At 50.6% G+C, this 16975-nt stretch overlaps 6 protein-coding genes across 6 annotated transcripts; all 6 read left to right on the top strand.

Moving 5' to 3' along the window:
- Positions 1-1401: 1401 nt before the first annotated feature.
- On the top strand, positions 1402-3688 carry BO88DRAFT_10687 (ferric reductase family protein). The gene is made up of 4 exons (XM_025701241.1): positions 1402-2273; positions 2330-2391; positions 2442-2627; positions 2681-3688. The coding sequence occupies exons 1-4, from the start codon at positions 1613-1615 to the stop codon at positions 3551-3553; spliced, it is 1782 nt and encodes a 593-aa protein (XP_025568216.1). The 5' UTR covers positions 1402-1612; the 3' UTR covers positions 3554-3688.
- Positions 3689-4307: 619 nt separating this feature from the next.
- On the top strand, positions 4308-5433 carry BO88DRAFT_400095 (glutathione S-transferase family protein). The gene is made up of 3 exons (XM_025705479.1): positions 4308-4613; positions 4666-4719; positions 4781-5433. The coding sequence occupies exons 1-3, from the start codon at positions 4534-4536 to the stop codon at positions 5397-5399; spliced, it is 753 nt and encodes a 250-aa protein (XP_025568215.1). The 5' UTR covers positions 4308-4533; the 3' UTR covers positions 5400-5433.
- A 164-nt stretch (positions 5434-5597) lies between these two features.
- On the top strand, positions 5598-6813 carry BO88DRAFT_10621 (uncharacterized protein). Its single transcript, XM_025701232.1, has 3 exons — positions 5598-5871; positions 5932-6145; positions 6209-6813. The coding sequence occupies exons 1-3, from the start codon at positions 5706-5708 to the stop codon at positions 6627-6629; spliced, it is 801 nt and encodes a 266-aa protein (XP_025568214.1). The 5' UTR covers positions 5598-5705; the 3' UTR covers positions 6630-6813.
- On the top strand, positions 6814-8207 carry BO88DRAFT_10622 (uncharacterized protein). Its single transcript, XM_025701233.1, has 4 exons — positions 6814-6905; positions 7113-7318; positions 7377-7892; positions 7947-8207. Exons 2-4 carry the CDS (start codon positions 7205-7207, stop codon positions 7986-7988), a joined length of 672 nt encoding a protein of 223 aa, XP_025568213.1. The 5' UTR covers positions 6814-6905; positions 7113-7204; the 3' UTR covers positions 7989-8207.
- Positions 8208-8579: 372 nt separating this feature from the next.
- Positions 8580-11192, top strand: BO88DRAFT_377609 (anion exchange family protein). Its single transcript, XM_025704409.1, has 5 exons — positions 8580-9178; positions 9256-9404; positions 9478-9565; positions 9619-10115; positions 10168-11192. Exons 1-5 carry the CDS (start codon positions 8760-8762, stop codon positions 11058-11060), a joined length of 2046 nt encoding a protein of 681 aa, XP_025568212.1. The 5' UTR covers positions 8580-8759; the 3' UTR covers positions 11061-11192.
- Positions 11193-13781: 2589 nt separating this feature from the next.
- BO88DRAFT_377605 (putative eukaryotic translation initiation factor eIF-2C4) lies at positions 13782-16751 on the top strand (the record flags this gene model as incomplete). Its single annotated transcript, XM_025704408.1, has 6 exons — positions 13782-13985; positions 14034-14146; positions 14198-14400; positions 14455-14603; positions 14659-16495; positions 16555-16751. The coding sequence occupies 6 exons, from the start codon at positions 13782-13784 to the stop codon at positions 16749-16751; spliced, it is 2703 nt and encodes a 900-aa protein (XP_025568211.1).
- Between the last annotated feature and the right edge of the window lie 224 nt (positions 16752-16975).

Below are 16975 nucleotides of genomic sequence, written 5' to 3'. Positions count from 1 at the left end.
TAACCAATCAATCAGTCAGATCACGGGTCTTCCGGTGCCAAGATTAGGTACCTCCTCTTTCTTTTCTTCCCTTCTCATTATCGTTGCTTGTTTTCTGTTCTCAGTAATTCTTTTCTGATATCATCAGTCAAATAGGCAATGACCGACAACCTAATCATAGCCACACTCAAGAGAGAAGAGGAACTCCTGTCTAGACTATTATTATATCTTCTGATTCGCCATTCGGGAAAAAGTCTTTGCCTATCTTGACTCTCTCCGACTCTTGTCTTTCGCTCATCCTCAAACCTCAAACCGCGCCAAATCCACTTGGGGCCCGCTCTTGTCCGCCCGCGCCGCCAAGATTGGCTCGCTCACTGGCTGTTAAACTTCTACAACGCAAGGGCGACGGCCATCACTCCCTCCAGCCAAGCCGCGAGATCTCATCCGGCCTCCGCTGGGGTGTTTCATCTAGGAACCCACTCATCCTCTCCCTGTTCCTCTCTCTCTTCTCCCCCCTCCTCTTGACTACTCGATCGATGGCCTCATATATCCGCTTCGCTTGGCGTGGATGGCAAATTTGACAGGAGTCACTCGGACGGGCCCAGCGTCTCTTGGTGACATGGCTCGACCTGTCCAATGTTCCACCTCATTCTCCCTCTCTCCACTTATCGCGATGCACTGACTTGACTCGATGGGCCCCGATGCTGGGCCCTGATGAGTCGCTGGCTAACCCGCAATGCTCCAATCCAGCCAAGGGCGTGTGCTTGATTGAGAAGGTTTTGCACTGGCCCTCTGGAGATCTTTCTCAATTCTGCTCGTTCTTCTTCTTCGTAGACTTTTCTTTTTCTTTTTCCTCTTTTCCTGCTTCTCAGCTTTCCCTTTTGTTAAGCGCTTTCCCCTTCACATATCGGCTACAGGATAGTCAGTCCCTTCTTTCCCTTCCAACCCTACTACTTTTTGGGTACTTATCCCACGCCCCCCAATCGATTTGGCTCGCTTCTGCCTCGCTGTTGGTCGGTTGTTGGCTGTTGGTACCTTTTTTTTGTTCATTCTTTATCAGAACCTTTTTCATTTATTTTCTGAAGCTGAAAAAGCAAAGGGTGTGACTGGTTCATATTCCGTCTTAAACATTCCGTTCCGTTGCCCGCCACTGTCGAGAGATTCCACACGGAAGTATCCCAGTTCCCAGGCGACCGTCCATTCTCTGTAAATCAAGACACACCAAGCTTCTTACCGTATTTCCCTTCGATCCATGACCAGCCTTGTCGCTTGGTCTTTGTTCAAGTTGTGATCTTCCCGTTGCACGACAAAGCGCCATCACAATACCCTTGTTGGTGTGAACCCTGGCTCTCAGCTGGACGTGGGATATTCTTGCTCTCCCCACGCCAGTCCAACAACTAGAGACTTCAAATACTCCTCATTGGGTCTCTTGCATGGGTCATCAACGAGGATCATCTCGGGATTTTCTTTCTTTTTTTCTTCATTTGCAATTAGTTCCTGAAGAAAAAACTCCGTCTGGGTAGAGCTGGTCTCTCCTGCAAGAAATATCCCCTATTAGTACATCTCCACGTCGATTGTCAAGACAACTTTCCGTTCTTTTTTTCCCTTCTCATTTTTCAATTCACACACAAACATGCATTCTCTTCTTTTTTGCTCGTCCCTGGTCGGACTTGCTTCTGCAGCAGAGCTCGGAAAGCGTCATGGAGGGGGCCATTCGTTTTATGAGATGCTCAATGACGACCTCGCTCGTCTCAGTCTGCTGGTCCTGGGCCTTATGGCTGCCTTCATCTATATCTGGAAGATGTGGCATCGTCTTGCCAGTCATATGAGGCGGCTGGCAAGTTTCAACAATGAACGTCAGCGGTATTTCGTTCATCCCGACAGCATGCTCGCGAAAATCCACAACCATATCATCTATGCCCCGTTGTTCCGTACACGCCATAACCGCGAGTTCCAGCTCTCCCGAGCTGTCAACATGGGCACGCTGCCCAGTCGGTTCCACTCCTTCATACTGGTGGGCATTATCGTTATGAACGTCGTCCTTTGCGTTGTCACCGTACCCTATGGGACCGAGGAGTCCACGGTTGCGGGCCTGATCCGCAACCGCACCGGAACCATGGCGACAGTGAACCTTATCCCGGTGGTGCTCATGGCCGGCAGGAACAATCCCCTGATCACCCTGCTCCAAGTGCCGTTTGACACCTTCAATCTGATTCACCGCTGGCTCGCTCGCATTGTCGTCTTGGAGGCAATCGCCCATGTGTTTGCTTTTGCGATCCCCGAGGCTCAGGAAGGTATGTAGTTGCAACCCATGTCGGATAATGGTCCATCTGTGCTAATATTTGTATAGCCGGTTGGGATCTTGTTGGAATGCTTTTCGGAGAGAGCAGCTTCATGCTGAGTGGATTGATCGTAAGCATTTATGAATGAGCAAGCTTGAATTTGACTAACTTGACTGTTAGGCTGGCTGCGCCTTCACTGCCCTCCTTGTGCACTCTCCCTCCCCCATCCGCCATGCATTTTACGAGACCTTCCTCCACTTTCACATCGCATTCGTCGCGCTTTCGTTCGCCTTCCTGTGGATACACTTGGATGGCATGGTGTCTCAGAACTACCTTCTCGCCGCCATCATCCTCTGGGCCCTCGAGGTAAGCCTCCGCTTTCCTATTGAATTGTGTGACAGAATTAACCATGGACATAGCGATCCGCTCGAATCCTCATCATCGTGTACCGTAACTGCGGAAGAGAGTGCACGACAGCGCATGTTGAGACCCTACCGGGCGATGCCCTTCGGATCACCCTGAAGATGGCACGGCCGTGGACCTTCAAGCCCGGCCAACATATGTACTTGTACATCCCGTCCATTGGTTTCTGGATGAGCCACCCATTCTCCGTCGGGTGGAGCGAAGCCGAGGAAATACCCGCAAGCGAAAAGGGCATCCCTATGACCCAACAAGACCTTGCGAGTCTTCAGAAGACGACCGTCTCCTTGCTGATTCGTCGTCGCACTGGATTCACCGACAAACTCTTCAAGTGTGCTCAGAAATCTGCCGATGGACGGATATCCTTGCGGGCGTTCGCAGAAGGCCCGTACGGCAGCATCCACACCATGGACTCCTATGGCACGGTCATGCTCTTTGCAGGCGGTGTCGGCATCACACATCAAGTACCATTCGTTCGGCATCTCGTTCAGGGCTTTGCCGAAGGGTCCGTAGCGGCCCGTCGCGTTACCCTGGTCTGGATCATCCAGTCCCCTGAACACCTCGAGTGGATCCGGCCCTGGATGACCAGCATTCTGGCGATGGACCGCCGTCGCGAAGTCCTCCGAATCATGCTATTCATCACCCGCCCACGCAACACCAAGGAGATCCAGAGCCCCAGCACCACCGTTCAAATGTTCCCGGGTCGTCCTAACGTTGACACGCTGGTCAACATGGAGGTCGAGAACCAGGTCGGAGCGATGGGAGTGCTGGTATGTGGAAACGGAAGCCTGAGCGATGATGTTCGACGGGTATGCCGCAAGAGACAGGATCAAACGCAAGTGGATTTTATCGAGGAGAGTTTTACCTGGTAAGACTGGTGGACAGCCGGCTGCCTTTAAGTGAATGTTCAATGGAGGGCTGCTCACTCGGCCCCCATTCGTGTCTCAGCACATCCACGCTTGGCGGTCATGTCCTTCGATTAGCCACAGCCTACGGGCTACCTGTGTGTTGGATTCTCTCGGTGTTTGTGGTTGCTATTGGTTTATACTTTTGTAGCTAGGGTATATATAGTTGTTCCTTTTTATGCGTGGCTCTGAAGCTTGCGATTGCACATAACAATCAGGTTTTGCATAACTTTGTGCTTATTTGTGGAAACTTGATTTTTGTAAGCCATTGAACCTAAACACTAGATTGCATTGCTTGCTTACACGACGCATTCTGTCTTTGGCCAGCTTCTTCCAACCCATTAGGACTACTGGGCAGCAGTCAGCACCCATAGTAGTAGCGATGTATGCATCCCGGCATCAGCAACACTGCAACACATTACTAACCCGAACCTACAGAGTAACATCTGCACCCCTGTACTTAATTCCGCCAACTACTAATCACGCAATCCCAAGAATAAATTAACCGTACAGTAAGCCGGCATAATCCTAGTACGGCATCCCCGCCCGATAACAAAAAAATCCCCGATAGAAACAGCCGGATGCTTTTTTCTGCAGCTTAGAAATCAAACCTCAAGCTCAAGTGGGGCTTACTGATGAATCAGCCGAAAATGGCATCATCATGTTCCCTAAGGTTAACTCGTTCCCCCCTATGAATTAAGTAACCAACGTAGCTGTTCAATTGCATTAATCATCGTGTAGTAGTTATTTGGTCGGTCATGAGCGGGGTTCGTGTAGGATCCAGAGGCCTATTTAATGCCCGTTGTCTTCGTCGCACTGCAACTTCTTTTGTATCATCATCATCACCATCATCACCTATTTACTTGAACTCGACTTTCTGTTCACGGATCCCTTCTACTTTTTCTTCTTCTTCTCTGTATAGTACAGCTACAGCTGCAGCTACCACAATGAGCCGCCCCGACATCACCCTCTACACAGCGCAGACTCCCAATGGAATTAAGATTTCCATTGCGCTGGAGGAGCTAGGGTATGCCAATATCTTTCACCGATAAATAGCAATCAACTAACCGATAATCCAGTCTCCCTTACAAAGTCGAGAAGATCGACATCACCAAGAACACCCAGAAAGAGCCGTACGCTACCTTCTCCATACCTCAACAAAACCTCTCCCCATCACCACTAACACCCATCCAGATGGTTCCTCGAAATCAACCCCAATGGCCGCATCCCCGCCCTAACCGACACCTTCACCGACGGATCCAAGATCCGCCTCTTTGAGTCCGGCAGCATCCTCACCTACCTGGCGGAACAATACGACAAGGACCACAAGATCTCCTACCCGCAGGGCACCCGCGAATACTACGAACAAAACAGCTGGCTCTACTTCCAGAACGCCGGTGTCGGGCCCATGCAAGGCCAAGCGAACCACTTCCACCGGTACGCGCCCGAGCGCATCGAGTACGGCGTGAACCGCTACATCAATGAGACGAGACGGCTATACAGCGTGCTGGATGCGCACCTCGCCAAGTCCAAGTCCGGGTATCTTGTTGGTGATCACGTCAGTATTGCAGATATCTCGCACTGGGGATGGGTTGCTGCGGCCGGGTGGGCGGGAGTCGATATTGAGGAGTTCCCGAATCTCAAGGCATGGGAGGAGCGCATGGCTGCTAGGGAGGGCGTCGAGAAGGGGAGACATGTGCCGAGTCCGCATACTATCAAGGAGGTTTTGAAGGATAAGGCCAAGGCGGAGAAGATTGCGCAGGAGTCGAAGGGGTGGATTCAGCAGGGGATGAAGGCGGATGCTAAGCACTAGTTGTTAGTTAGTGTGTTTTAGTTAGTGATGATGTATATGATTGTTTGAATTTGCAATGATAAAGTTGTGAGATAGTATTGATGTGGATGTGCATATTAACAGTAGTTACTGTTCTGTCCTGCTCCCCGCTTAGTCATCAACACGTGCCGGCCTAAAAGCCTTGCCACATCTCCCTCCCCAGCTTCTCTCGTCGCATCGCATCGCCGTCCTCTCGTCAAGGATCCTGCGGAGAAAGAAAGAAAAAGAATTTCTCTTTTTTGCTCGTATATCGGTCTCATTAACAACAGGGATTAATAGTCGTTCATCATGGCCTGGCGCAACCAGGGAATCACCGGGTCCAATAACATCCCTCTGGGCCGGAGACGGTTTGGAGGTGAGGAGGGCCCGGAGGATGAGAGTCGCACCGCGACGCCTGCCTCTATGCCTGGTGCTGGTGATTCGGCCTACAAGCGTGGTCGGAGCCCTGTCCGAGGTGAGTGCATAATATTATAACTGCCCTTCATTATTAAACAGCTGCTAATGCTATGGTTAGCTGAACCCCCCGCCGACGGCGTCAAGAAGCGCAAGAAGCGTAACCGTTGGGGCGATGCGCAGGAAAACAAGGCTGCCGGTCTCATGGGTCTGCCGACCATGATTATGGCTAATTTCACCAATGAACAGCTGGAAGCGTATACCCTGCATTTGCGGATTGAGGAGATTAGCCAGAAGCTGAGGATCAATGATGTTGTGCCGGCTGATGGGGATAGGTTCGTCCCTTCTTCCTGTTGATGGCTGCTGCGCCCTTCTGGAAAACATGCTAACGGTTTTAGATCTCCCTCTCCCCCTCCTCAGTACGATAACTTTGGCAGACGTGTAAACACTAGGGAATACCGCTACCGGAAGCGTCTCGAGGATGAGCGCCACAAACTCGTCGAAAAGGCGATGAAGACTATTCCTAACTACCACCCGCCTTCTGACTACAGACGTCCTACTAAGACCCAGGAGAAGGTCTATGTGCCTGTGAATGACTATCCAGAGATTAACTTCAGTATGATAACTAACCCTCTAACTCCTAACCATTGCTGTATTTGTACTCTCCTGCACTCCTTGACTCTGCTGTGCTCGAGTCGGGCTTCTGATGAAGACTTCGCCGCCGGGCGTTGTTTATCTCCAGCTCGCTTCTTGCGAACCCTTGCTCTACCTGTTCTTTTGCTCCCACTTGCACCATTTTGCTCACACTCACCCGCCTGAAAGTACTTAAAACAGCTTGCACTAACACTTAGCTTTTTGCTATCTTTTAAAGTTGGCTTACTCATAGGACCTCGTGGTAATACCCTGAAGAAGATGGAGTCGGAGTCTGGTGCCAAGATTGCCATTCGTGGTAAAGGTTCCGTCAAGGAAGGAAAGGGTCGCTCTGATGCCGCTCATGCCAGCAACCAGGAAGAAGATCTTCACTGTTTGATCATGGCAGATACTGAGGAGAAGGTTAACAAGGCGAAGAAGCTGGTGCATAATGTCATTGAGACGGTATGTACCCCCAAGGTATTGTACATGAAGTCCAGGTACTAATGGACACAGGCTGCTTCGATCCCCGAGGGTCAGAACGAGCTCAAGAGGAATCAGCTTCGAGAGCTGGCTGCACTCAACGGTACTCTCCGTGACGACGAGAACCAGGCTTGCCAGAACTGTACGTGCCCTTCATAATCTACTTAGAATTATAGCTAACAAACACAGGTGGTCAAATCGGACACCGCAAGTACGACTGTCCTGAGCAGCGCAACTTCACCGCCAATATCATCTGTCGCGTCTGTGGTAACGCTGGTCACATGGCCCGTGATTGTCCCGACCGTCAGCGCGGCTCTGACTGGCGCAACAACAACGGTGGCTTCGGCGGCCGCAGGGCCATTGGCGGCGGTGACGCTGTCGACCGTGAGATGGAGGTATGTTCCCGCACATTCTATTTCCAAGTACACAGTACATGGTACTAACATCCCTCAGCAACTCATGCAAGAATTGTCTGGTGGCGCGCCCGGCGAAGACGGCCATGTCCCTCGTCGGATCGAGGCTGGCCCCGATCAAGGTTATGATGACCGCGACGTGAAGCCATGGCAGCGCGGACCTCCGCCCAGTGACGTGGCTCCCTGGCAGCAACGAGGCCGCGACCGCCGTGACGACTACGGCTCCCGCGACCACGGCAGTGCGCCTCCATGGGCTGCACAGGGCCGTGGTGGTGGCGGTGGCGGCGACTATGGCTATGGCTCTCACGGTGGTTATGGTGCACCTGGAGCTGCTGCTGCCTCCGCTGCTGCTCCTTGGCAACAGGCTGCTCCCCCGCCGCCCCCTGGCGGACAAGCATCGTACGGATACGGAGCTTATCCTACGTACCCCGGCATGGGTGCCCCTGGCGCTCCTCCGGGTCTGAGTGTTCCTCCTCCGCCGCCGGGCATGCCGTCGATGTACTACGGCTCTGGCAGCCCACCCCCTCCGCCTCCTGGCGAGGGTCCCCCGCCTCCGGTATGTTTACTATCCATCCCATCGAATCTACCGCTTACTGACATGATTATGCAGCCGCCTAGTGACCAGCCTCCCCCGCCTCCCCCTCCCGCTTAGAGGAGATGCGACATGAAAAAGTGGTTAATGTTGATGCAAATGATAGCTAGGGACACCGGTAAAGGAATCCGGCCCGGGTAAATTGATAGTGCACGTAGGACACTGGCGATGATAGTTTTAACAACTCTCTCTGTGTAATAATTAGGTAGTCCAGCATCAAGCGTTCTGCTGTAATTGTTTTGCTTCCACTTTTCAATAAATTCGAGACTTAGTTTGCCGGGGGATACATCAATCCGCCTGCAAAATGTACGCATAGCTGCCCGTCGGCAAAAAAGCGTCGTTCGCTCGCTAAAGCCAATGACGTTAGGCACTAACTAGCATGGTCGCTACCGCGTAGTAACATGACTAGCATAGATAAAGACAGACCCGCCATCATGGTTTTATTTTTCGAAGTCCCCCAATTCTGATTAGACTAGAGAGTAGTGGTTATATTTCATTCCACTTCGCTTTTCTAGAATCACCACCTTCGTGAGCTTTCCGCAACCGTCGCCGTGACTCGCCGCCGGAACTCCAGTCTAGCTAGCTAGCTAGCTACTAACTAGCCGGCCGTTTCTCCACACTTTTTCCCTTCTTCTCATTCCTCGAACCTAACTTTCCCCGGATCAAGTCAACCAGTTAAGATTCCGGCTGAGAGACTTTTTTTTCCCTCTCTCCCGCCGGAGCAGCTGAGAGAAAGAGGAAGCTTACTAGGCTCTTTACGTATACTTACTCTCGTTATTATTGTTATCTTGTAGTATTGAGAACCAGCACAGCCGAGTTCTTGATAGAACCATGCAGGCTCCATCTGCCTCCACCTCAGGCTCCCACAGCGGCGGTAGCGGAGGAGGAGTACTAGGAGGAGGGGGAGGAGACACCCTCCCACCGTCGTCTTCGCATTCGCGCCGGCCGTGGCAGTCGCAGCAGTCGCAATCGCAGCATCTCCGCCCGGCGACGACGACGAGCAGTATTCGCTCTCAGCACAGTACCCACAACAGCCATCATGAACATACTACTAGGTATCAGTCTTCCACGGGGAGTGGGACAGGTAATGCTGGGGAGAAAGAAGAAGGAGAAGAGAAATGGTACAAAATCCATCTCTTCCGCGGCATGATTCAGGATGTTAAGCGCCGAGCTCCGTTCTATTGGAGTGATTGGACTGATGCGTGGGATTATCGCGTTGTGCCGGCCACGGTGTATATGTATTTTGCTAAGTGGGTTCAATCCTCTCCTTTTTCTTTTTTCTGGTGATTTTTATGTGGTGCTGATTGTGTTGTGTTGTGTCGTGTAGTATTCTTCCTGCGCTGGCTTTCTCATTGGATATGTTTGAGAAAACCAATCAGAGTTACGGCGTTAATGAGGTCTTGTTGGCGAGTGTGGTGGCTGCGGTGGTATTTTCGGTCTTCGCGGCTCAGCCGTTGGTTATTGTGGGTGTTACTGGTATGTTTTCTTTTCTATCTCGATCTCTTTCTTACTTTTGTTTTTGGTCTGTTGTTGATCTGTGGTGGGATAGGTCCTATTACTGTGTTCAATTACACGGTTTATGATATCATCTCCCCCCGGGGAACGAATTATTTGGCGTTTATGTGTTGGATTGGGATGTGAGTCTCCTTTTTGGTTCTCTCTTTGGCAGCGCGTGTGCTGATGATTGTAGATGGTCGTTGATCATGCATTGGCTGCTTGCCATTACCAATGCTTGTAATGGTCTCACTTATGTCACTCGCTTCTCGTGCGATATCTTCGGTTTCTATGTCGCCTTCATTTACCTCCAAAAGGGTATCCAAGTACTCACCAGGCAGTGGGGGACCGCTGGCGAGACTTCCGCATATCTCAGTATCATGGTCGCCTTGCTGGTGCTTATGAGCGGTTGGATTTGCGGTGAGCTTGGTAACAGCAGTCTCTTCAAACGGTGGATTCGCAAGCTTCTGGAGGATTATGGCACGCCCTTGACAATTGTGTTCTTCACTGGGTTTGTTCATATCGGCCACATGAGGGATGTCGAGGTGGCGAGACTGCCCACTAGCAAGGCGTTTTTCCCGACAGAAGAGCGCCCGTGGCTGGTTCATTTCTGGGATATCAATGTCGGCGATGTGTTCCTTGCTATTCCATTTGCGGTGCTGTTGACGATTCTATTCTATTTTGATCATAACGGTAAGTCAACGTCCAAGATCGCAAATGCTCTGCTGGGTAACTGACCAAATAGTCTCGTCTCTCATCGCCCAAGGAACCGAGTTTCCTCTGCGCAAGCCAGCCGGCTTCCACTGGGACCTCTGGCTACTCGGAATCACCACTTTCGTAGCCGGTCTTCTGGGTATCCCCTTCCCCAACGGACTCATCCCCCAAGCACCCTTCCACACGGCCGCTCTCTGCGTCACCCGCGACGTCGCCGACGAAGACGACACCAACAAAGGCAAAGCCATCCGCGTCACCGACCACGTCGTCGAACAACGCGTCAGCAACTTCGCCCAAGGCCTCATGACCCTCGGCACCATGACCGGCCCTCTGCTCATTGTCCTGCACCTGATCCCCCAAGCCGTCCTGGCCGGCCTTTTCTTCATCATGGGCGTCCAAGCCCTCCAAGGCAACGGCATCACCCAGAAACTCATCTTCCTCGCCCAGGACAGCGGTCTCACGCCAGCATCCAACCCGCTCAAGCGCATCAAACGCCGTCTCTCAATCTGGGTGTTCGTCATTCTGGAACTGATCGGCTTCGGCGCCACTTTTGCCATCACACAAACTATTGCTGCCATCGGCTTCCCGGTTATTATTCTGCTGCTTATCCCCGTCCGCTCGTTCTTGTTCCCCTGGTGGTTTACGCAGGAGGAATTGTCCATCCTGGATGCCCCGACTGCTAGTCCGTTCACTATGGAGAGCGTGGGCGGGACGCACGGGCTGAGTGACGCTGCTGCTACTGCTTCGGGTCGGGATGATGATCGTCGTGATTCGAAGAATGGGGGTGGTGGTGATGGGGTTATGATGCGCAGGGATGAGAGCTCGTCGGAGTCGGCTGTTGAGGATGATTTGGAAAGAGGTGAGGCGTATGAGATGCAGAGGTTCGGTGTAAGGCGGAGGAGTACGACTGGTGGGGTGGAGTAGGTATATTCCTCATTGAGGAAAAGCGCTGCAGTGCATATGATGGGTTAAAAGTATATAATGGTTTTGATTTTGAGGGTATATAGTGGAGAGATAATAGATAGTAGTTTACTAGTATATAATTGGAGGTCATGCATTAGTGCAGTATTTCAGGTTGACAAAACCCTCCTTTAATTAGAGTATAGAAGCCCACCCTTGAGCATCACTATTCCCAGTTACGTTTCATCGATTTTCACTTCTTTACCCACCCTTCTTACATATCATGAGAAATGTTCATCTACATCGAATGGGTGTGAATCTACCTACTTAGCTGCCTGTCAGAGTGTAATAATCAGAATAGTCATCGCATGTGTACATGATATCAACTCAATCTAGACGCCACTCCCTTATAGAGTCCCTTTCAGAGGTAATATTTACGCACTGACTACCTACCTACATATCTTTTCTAATCTACCGATGCTTAGTAGGCATATAATGGGGCCAAATGAGCGGCACCCACATTCGCCTATTTGGGCTGGTTCTCTCCTCCTAGGGTCTAGTCGTGGCCCGGAAGCTATGCCATGCGTGTTAGTATAGGTTGGTCAAATGATACGAATGGCATTGTTTTTAGACCAGGGACTGAGGCTTAGATACAGATAGGTCGATGGGCTCTCTGTCTTTGGTCGCTTTGATTGTGCTAGCTAGTCTATGGTGCAGGGTTATCTGTCTACGCTGTGCCATGGTGTCGTATTTGTGGAGTAGCGTATCTGGCTTTATTTCGCAATTCAGGGGCTCTCCTTTTTCGTTTGGTAGAGCAGATGTTGAGGATCCCGTTGAGTGCTTCTAGTGGTCTTAGTGTTTTGATAGATGATGTGCATTGAGGGGGGATTCTTCTTGTGCGGACTCTTTGCCAATGAGAGCTGTTCACTGATATTTGAGGCTCATGTTTAGCGGGATCGCTCGTGTTGACTGAAGAATGGGCCATCCTGATGGGTGATTCAGTTCATGAAGTAATTTGTAGGATAGCCAAGAATGATATGTCTCCGAAGGTAGGTGGCAATCGACTGCATAGTGAGGTGGTGTCCTTCAACTATCTTCTTGCTTGCTTATCTCTCTCAGCACATTTTTGCCCTATTGTATCTTCTGTTACACCACTATAGCAGTAGCGTATCTTTGCTCTTATCTATTGGTATTGTTATGTGATCTCCCGATCTCCCGTTCCTGCTCGTGGTATCTCATTCGTTCTCTGTGATAAGGTGGTCCCGAATACGTAAACCGTAGCTGTTCAATTTGATATGAAGGATCAAGATCGTAATTTTGTCTGAACTCCCGAAATTCGTTAGCTTGCAGTTCAATGACATAGTTTGAAGCGAATCAAAAGAAAGCCCACTAGGCGCTGGGATAAACTTCATCAAGAGGAATATCACCTCTGATCATTCTTCCTTCGAATTGATAGAAATCCAACTGTTGCAGCACTCTCTTCCGTTTCATATTTGAATTGATATTGTGCGCAATTTCGCGCAATCTCCGTAAAGTAGATACAGCGTAGATCGTCTGAGCAATCTGACGCCATCCAAATTGACCTCACTGTCGGTTCTCCATCAAGTCAGGCCTCAGACTGTAAACACGACAAACAAGGAAGGTGCGATCAATCCCACGCTGCTCTCTCCTTCCTCATCTAGATCTTAACACGCGTTGTTGCCTCTCCAACTCGCCATCGACGTGTTTTCGCTCTCTCTTTCTGTTTCTTCCTCATCTTCTCATCCTCTTACCTCTCTCTGTATCCTCACATTTGACTTCATCTTCTCTTATCTGACTTAGTCCTTTTCGTGGGCGTCAAGGTATAAAAGGCCTCTTCTCTCTTCCTCTTCCTCTTCCTCCTTCTTCCTCCCCAACCTACTCCGATCTCTTGAGCGCTCCCCTCTCTGTTACTTCCTCTGATCGTTGACCATCATCACACACAGCCTTAAACCCCCAAAAATACAATAAACAACAAAAATATCTTGGCTTTGTCGCAGCAATGCAGGCGAGCAAAGGTCTTCCACTTTCGGACCCGGCGTTGGACCGGCCTAGATTGAAGACCGACGTGTGCAAGAACGTGGACCTGCCAATGTCTGCGTTTGCGATTAACCACTTGGTAAGTTCAGGCCTCTGTTTGCATTCCCTCGATTCGTTCAATATGCATCATGTGGTGTAATGCACTGGCTTTCCTGTCACCGCCGTCGGGCCGTGTCGTACGGCGTATTCCCTTGGTCTTTTCACCGTCCTTCTTTATACGTGCTGGGAATCTCCGGGATATTCCCTTCCTCCGACCCATCACCTCTCTTCCCTGCTTCCAAATCTAAAGGAACTTGCCGGTTTTTTACTCTGTACAACCCAGTTTGAAGGGCATCACCTGCAGGAAAGTCGCCTATTCACCCCATTTCATTGGGCAAACGCCTCCTGCTGCCACTATTATGCCGGGATTCACCTTTCCACCATTCCTTCCATGTAGGAAGTTGACTTCCATATTCCTATTTCACTGGCTCTATTGCTTCACGATATGTGGGAATGTCCGTTTCTCGACAGGAATATAAATATCCCCTTGATCTCTCTCCCAGGGTTTCTTCTTCTTCCTTCTCCATCACCCTATTCTATTTTCCTATCCACCCGTGTGCTTCCTTTACAATCCATTCTCGTTTATCGCTTTTCCTTTTCGTTTTTACCTCTTCAAAGCATTTATCTTGCATTACACCTGCGTTCATCATGGACAACATCGAAGCGATCAATAAACTCCCAGGGGGTCTCCGTCACTTGAGAATTCGTACTGATGAGGAGTTCCAAAAGTACTCTGTACCAGTGGAGACTGTCCCCCGTCCAGGTTTCAATACAACTGGAAAAGAAGTCGAGCTTTCGCTTAATGCCTACCCCATTACGAAGTTCCCAAGCCGAACCGTTTATCAGTACGATGTAGGTTGCGCCCCAGATAAACCACTTCTCTATTGCTAATCTTTATAGGTTCACATCGGCACCGGACTGGAGAAGTTCATTGTCAATAAGAAAGTGTGGAACTCCAGGGCTCGAAGGGCGGCTTTAAAGAGCATCGTCTATGATGGCTCGAAGCTTGCATGGTAGGTAGACCACCGAGTATCTTCACAGGGCACTGCTTATGGTACAACCAGGTCGATGAACCTCTACAAAGACGAATTCAATGAGGAAATCAATCTTGACGTCGAAGAGGGTCGGCCCGTGAGGAAAGGCATAGAGAAGGACAAGAATACCTTCCGTCTGCTTGTTCGGCACACAAGGACAGTCAACCTGGCCGTGTTGAATGCTTGGCTCTCTGGCCAGGCGTCCTTCGACGATGGAGTGCTGGAGGCGATGAGTAAGCACTCACTCTTTTTCCTGATGTTATTAGAGACCAACTGATAATCCCCAGATTTCCTTGACCATGTTCTTAGAGAACATCCCAGCTCACGGCTTTTGGCCATCAAACGTTCCTTTTTCGATGAAAACGGCGGGAAGGGGGAGCTGGGCGGGGGCGTCATTGCTCTTAAGGGAATGTATCAATCCATTCGGCCTGCCATCGTGAGATTGCCCTTATTCTACCTTACCCCAGTCTTTGATCTAACTGTTATCCCAGGGCGGTAGACTTATTGTCAATGTCGACGTCTCCAATACATGCTTTTGGGCCCGTATTAGCCTGACTGGCGCGGCACTGGAGATTTGTGACGCCAGAGACCATCAGCATCTATGCCACCTCCTTAGGCCCAAGCCAGATGGATATGGCGGAGTTACCGAGTCGGAGCTTTTCCAAGAAGTCAGTAGGCGGCTTCGAAAGCTGGTTGTGGCTCCATTCTACGGAGGATGCCCAGTCCTGGGAGTCCGGTTCACTGTCAAGGGGCTTATTAACGGCAACGCCCGCCAGTACATGGTTGACATAAAGGACAAGGCTACCGGCAAGATTAACCGGATGAGCGTCGAGCAGTACTTCAAGAGCAAGTACAACCTTACCCTCAACGACTGGGCACTTCCCATGGTAGAGATGACCAAGAAAGACGTGGTCTACCCTATGGAGGTCTTGACCATCCAGGGTCTCCAGCGCTTTCCTTTTAAGTTGACTGAAATCCAGACAGCTCAAATGATCAAATATGCGGCGTCTCGCCCGTCAGACAGGCTCGAGACAATTCTCACTTCCAAGAGAACACTTGCCCACGACCAAGACCCTGTCCTTAACAGCTTTGGGCTTAAGATCAGCAATACCATGATGAAGACCAAGGCTCGGCTTCTACCAAGTCCCGCCGTCATGTTCGGCAACAACCAGCGCATCGAGCCTGGTGTTAGTGGCCGCTGGGATCTCCGCGGAAAGAAGTTCTACACAGCAAACCCACAGCCCCTTCAAACATGGGGGATTGGCTATTTCCCTGGAAGACGCAACGTTATCAGTAATGACCAGGTAGTCAGATTCGCCGACAACTTTATGAAGACCTATGCTGGACATGGAGGCACAATTACCCGCCGTCCTGTGATCATCGAGCTTAAAGAAGACATTGGTGAAGCGATCAAAAAGCTGTATGAGGGTGCCGGAAAGGCAAATCAAGAGGACCCTCAGTTGCTTCTTGTCATCGTCCCGGATAAGAATTCCTTTACATATACTCGTATCAAGAAGTCGTGTGACTGCCGCTGGGGCGTGCCTTCCCAGGTCCTGCAGGCAGGCCATGTCAACAGGGGTAATCCCCAATATGTTTCCAATGTCCTCATGAAGGTGAACGCTAAGCTTGGAGGAGTCACAAGTCGCGCCGTGTCAAAGGTGCAAGGAGCGACCTTGCGTCCAGGCTCAATGATTATTGGCGCTGACGTGACTCATCCTCCCATGGGTGTCTGGTCACCCTCCATGGCGGCAGTTTCCGTGTCCAAGGATCCCTATGGTAGCAGCTACTTCGGTGCTTGCGAAGCAAACATGGATCGTATAGAAATCATCTCGCGGACCAGTATGGAGTTCATGCTCGCCCCTCTTGTTCGTGAATGGATAACCACTATCGGACAGGGACGCGCGCCTAAGTACGTTTACTACTTCCGTGATGGTGTTTCTTCCGGTCAGTTCGAGCACGTACTCAATCAAGAGGTCATCAATATCAAGAGCGTCATTACTCAGCATAACATGAATCAGTGGGATGGTAAGATCACTGTGGTGGTTGCTAACAAGCGTCACCATTTGCGAGCATTCCCAAAGCCGGCCGATCGCAATGCTGCTGACAAGAACGGTAACCCACTGCCCGGTATTCTGATTGAGAAAGATGTGACTTCTCCACATGACTGGGATTTCCTCCTCTATTCGCATATTGCTCTGCAGGGAACTTCGCGGCCCGTTCATTACCATGTTATCCTCGACCAGATAAAGCACAAGCCCCATGAGCTTCAGAACATGATTTATGATCATTGTTACCAGTACATCCGGTCCACGACTTCAGTCTCCTTGTGTAAGTTCCCTTACTTCCATTCTGTGAGGTTTATAGTGCTAACATGTATGAAACATTAGACCCTGCCATTTACTATGCGCACCTTATCGCTAGTCGTGCCCGCAGCCACGAGGATGTTCCGGCCAGCTCTGGCCCACAGAGCGGTAACACGATCAAGCTCACGAACCCCAAGCCTAAGAACAGGCCAATTGATCCTAAGCTACTGCCAATCATCAACCGGAGGAACAGACTGCCCTGGCAGATGTGGTACATCTAGGCAGAAGTTGGCGTGGTGGAGATATTGGTTGCTTTTTTCCTTTAGTATTTTACACAGCGATGTCCGGTACATCGTCTGATCTGCTTGCTCTTGCCGTACTCGGATTGCGTCGGCTCGACACTGAAGTTCAGGTAGCATAACCCTTTGACTCTAACTAACCAGCCTTGATGGTAGGACGGTTTAGGTCGATAGGGATTGCAGGCCAGAGCATTGGCGTACCGTAC

This window comes from Aspergillus vadensis (genome assembly GCF_003184925.1).
Source record: "Aspergillus vadensis CBS 113365 unplaced genomic scaffold BO88scaffold_1, whole genome shotgun sequence".
In the NCBI taxonomy this organism is placed as follows: domain Eukaryota; kingdom Fungi; phylum Ascomycota; class Eurotiomycetes; order Eurotiales; family Aspergillaceae; genus Aspergillus; species Aspergillus vadensis.
Note: the sequence above shows the minus strand (reverse complement) of the source record. Positions and strands in the feature narration are given on the sequence as shown.

Excerpts from the sequence above, each read along its gene's own strand:
- BO88DRAFT_10687 (XM_025701241.1), top strand. The coding sequence starts at position 1,613 with ATGCATTCTCTTCTTTTTTGCTCGTCCCTGGTCGGACTTGCTTCTGCA. Across the intron at positions 2,392-2,441 it reads TCATGCTGAGTGGATTGATC|GCTGGCTGCGCCTTCACTGC; the intron begins GTAAGCATTTAT and ends CTTGACTGTTAG. Across the intron at positions 2,628-2,680 it reads TCATCCTCTGGGCCCTCGAG|CGATCCGCTCGAATCCTCAT; the intron begins GTAAGCCTCCGC and ends CCATGGACATAG.
- BO88DRAFT_377609 (XM_025704409.1), top strand. The coding sequence starts at position 8,760 with ATGCAGGCTCCATCTGCCTCCACCTCAGGCTCCCACAGCGGCGGTAGC. Across the intron at positions 9,405-9,477 it reads GGTTATTGTGGGTGTTACTG|GTCCTATTACTGTGTTCAAT; the intron begins GTATGTTTTCTT and ends GTGGTGGGATAG. Across the intron at positions 9,566-9,618 it reads TTTATGTGTTGGATTGGGAT|ATGGTCGTTGATCATGCATT; the intron begins GTGAGTCTCCTT and ends TGATGATTGTAG.
- BO88DRAFT_10621 (XM_025701232.1), top strand. The coding sequence starts at position 5,706 with ATGGCCTGGCGCAACCAGGGAATCACCGGGTCCAATAACATCCCTCTG. Across the intron at positions 5,872-5,931 it reads TGGTCGGAGCCCTGTCCGAG|CTGAACCCCCCGCCGACGGC; the intron begins GTGAGTGCATAA and ends TGCTATGGTTAG. Across the intron at positions 6,146-6,208 it reads GTGCCGGCTGATGGGGATAG|ATCTCCCTCTCCCCCTCCTC; the intron begins GTTCGTCCCTTC and ends TAACGGTTTTAG.
- BO88DRAFT_10622 (XM_025701233.1), top strand. The coding sequence starts at position 7,205 with ATGGCCCGTGATTGTCCCGACCGTCAGCGCGGCTCTGACTGGCGCAAC. Across the intron at positions 7,319-7,376 it reads CTGTCGACCGTGAGATGGAG|CAACTCATGCAAGAATTGTC; the intron begins GTATGTTCCCGC and ends AACATCCCTCAG. Across the intron at positions 7,893-7,946 it reads GCGAGGGTCCCCCGCCTCCG|CCGCCTAGTGACCAGCCTCC; the intron begins GTATGTTTACTA and ends ATGATTATGCAG.
- BO88DRAFT_400095 (XM_025705479.1), top strand. The coding sequence starts at position 4,534 with ATGAGCCGCCCCGACATCACCCTCTACACAGCGCAGACTCCCAATGGA. Across the intron at positions 4,614-4,665 it reads ATTGCGCTGGAGGAGCTAGG|TCTCCCTTACAAAGTCGAGA; the intron begins GTATGCCAATAT and ends CCGATAATCCAG. Across the intron at positions 4,720-4,780 it reads AAGAACACCCAGAAAGAGCC|ATGGTTCCTCGAAATCAACC; the intron begins GTACGCTACCTT and ends ACACCCATCCAG.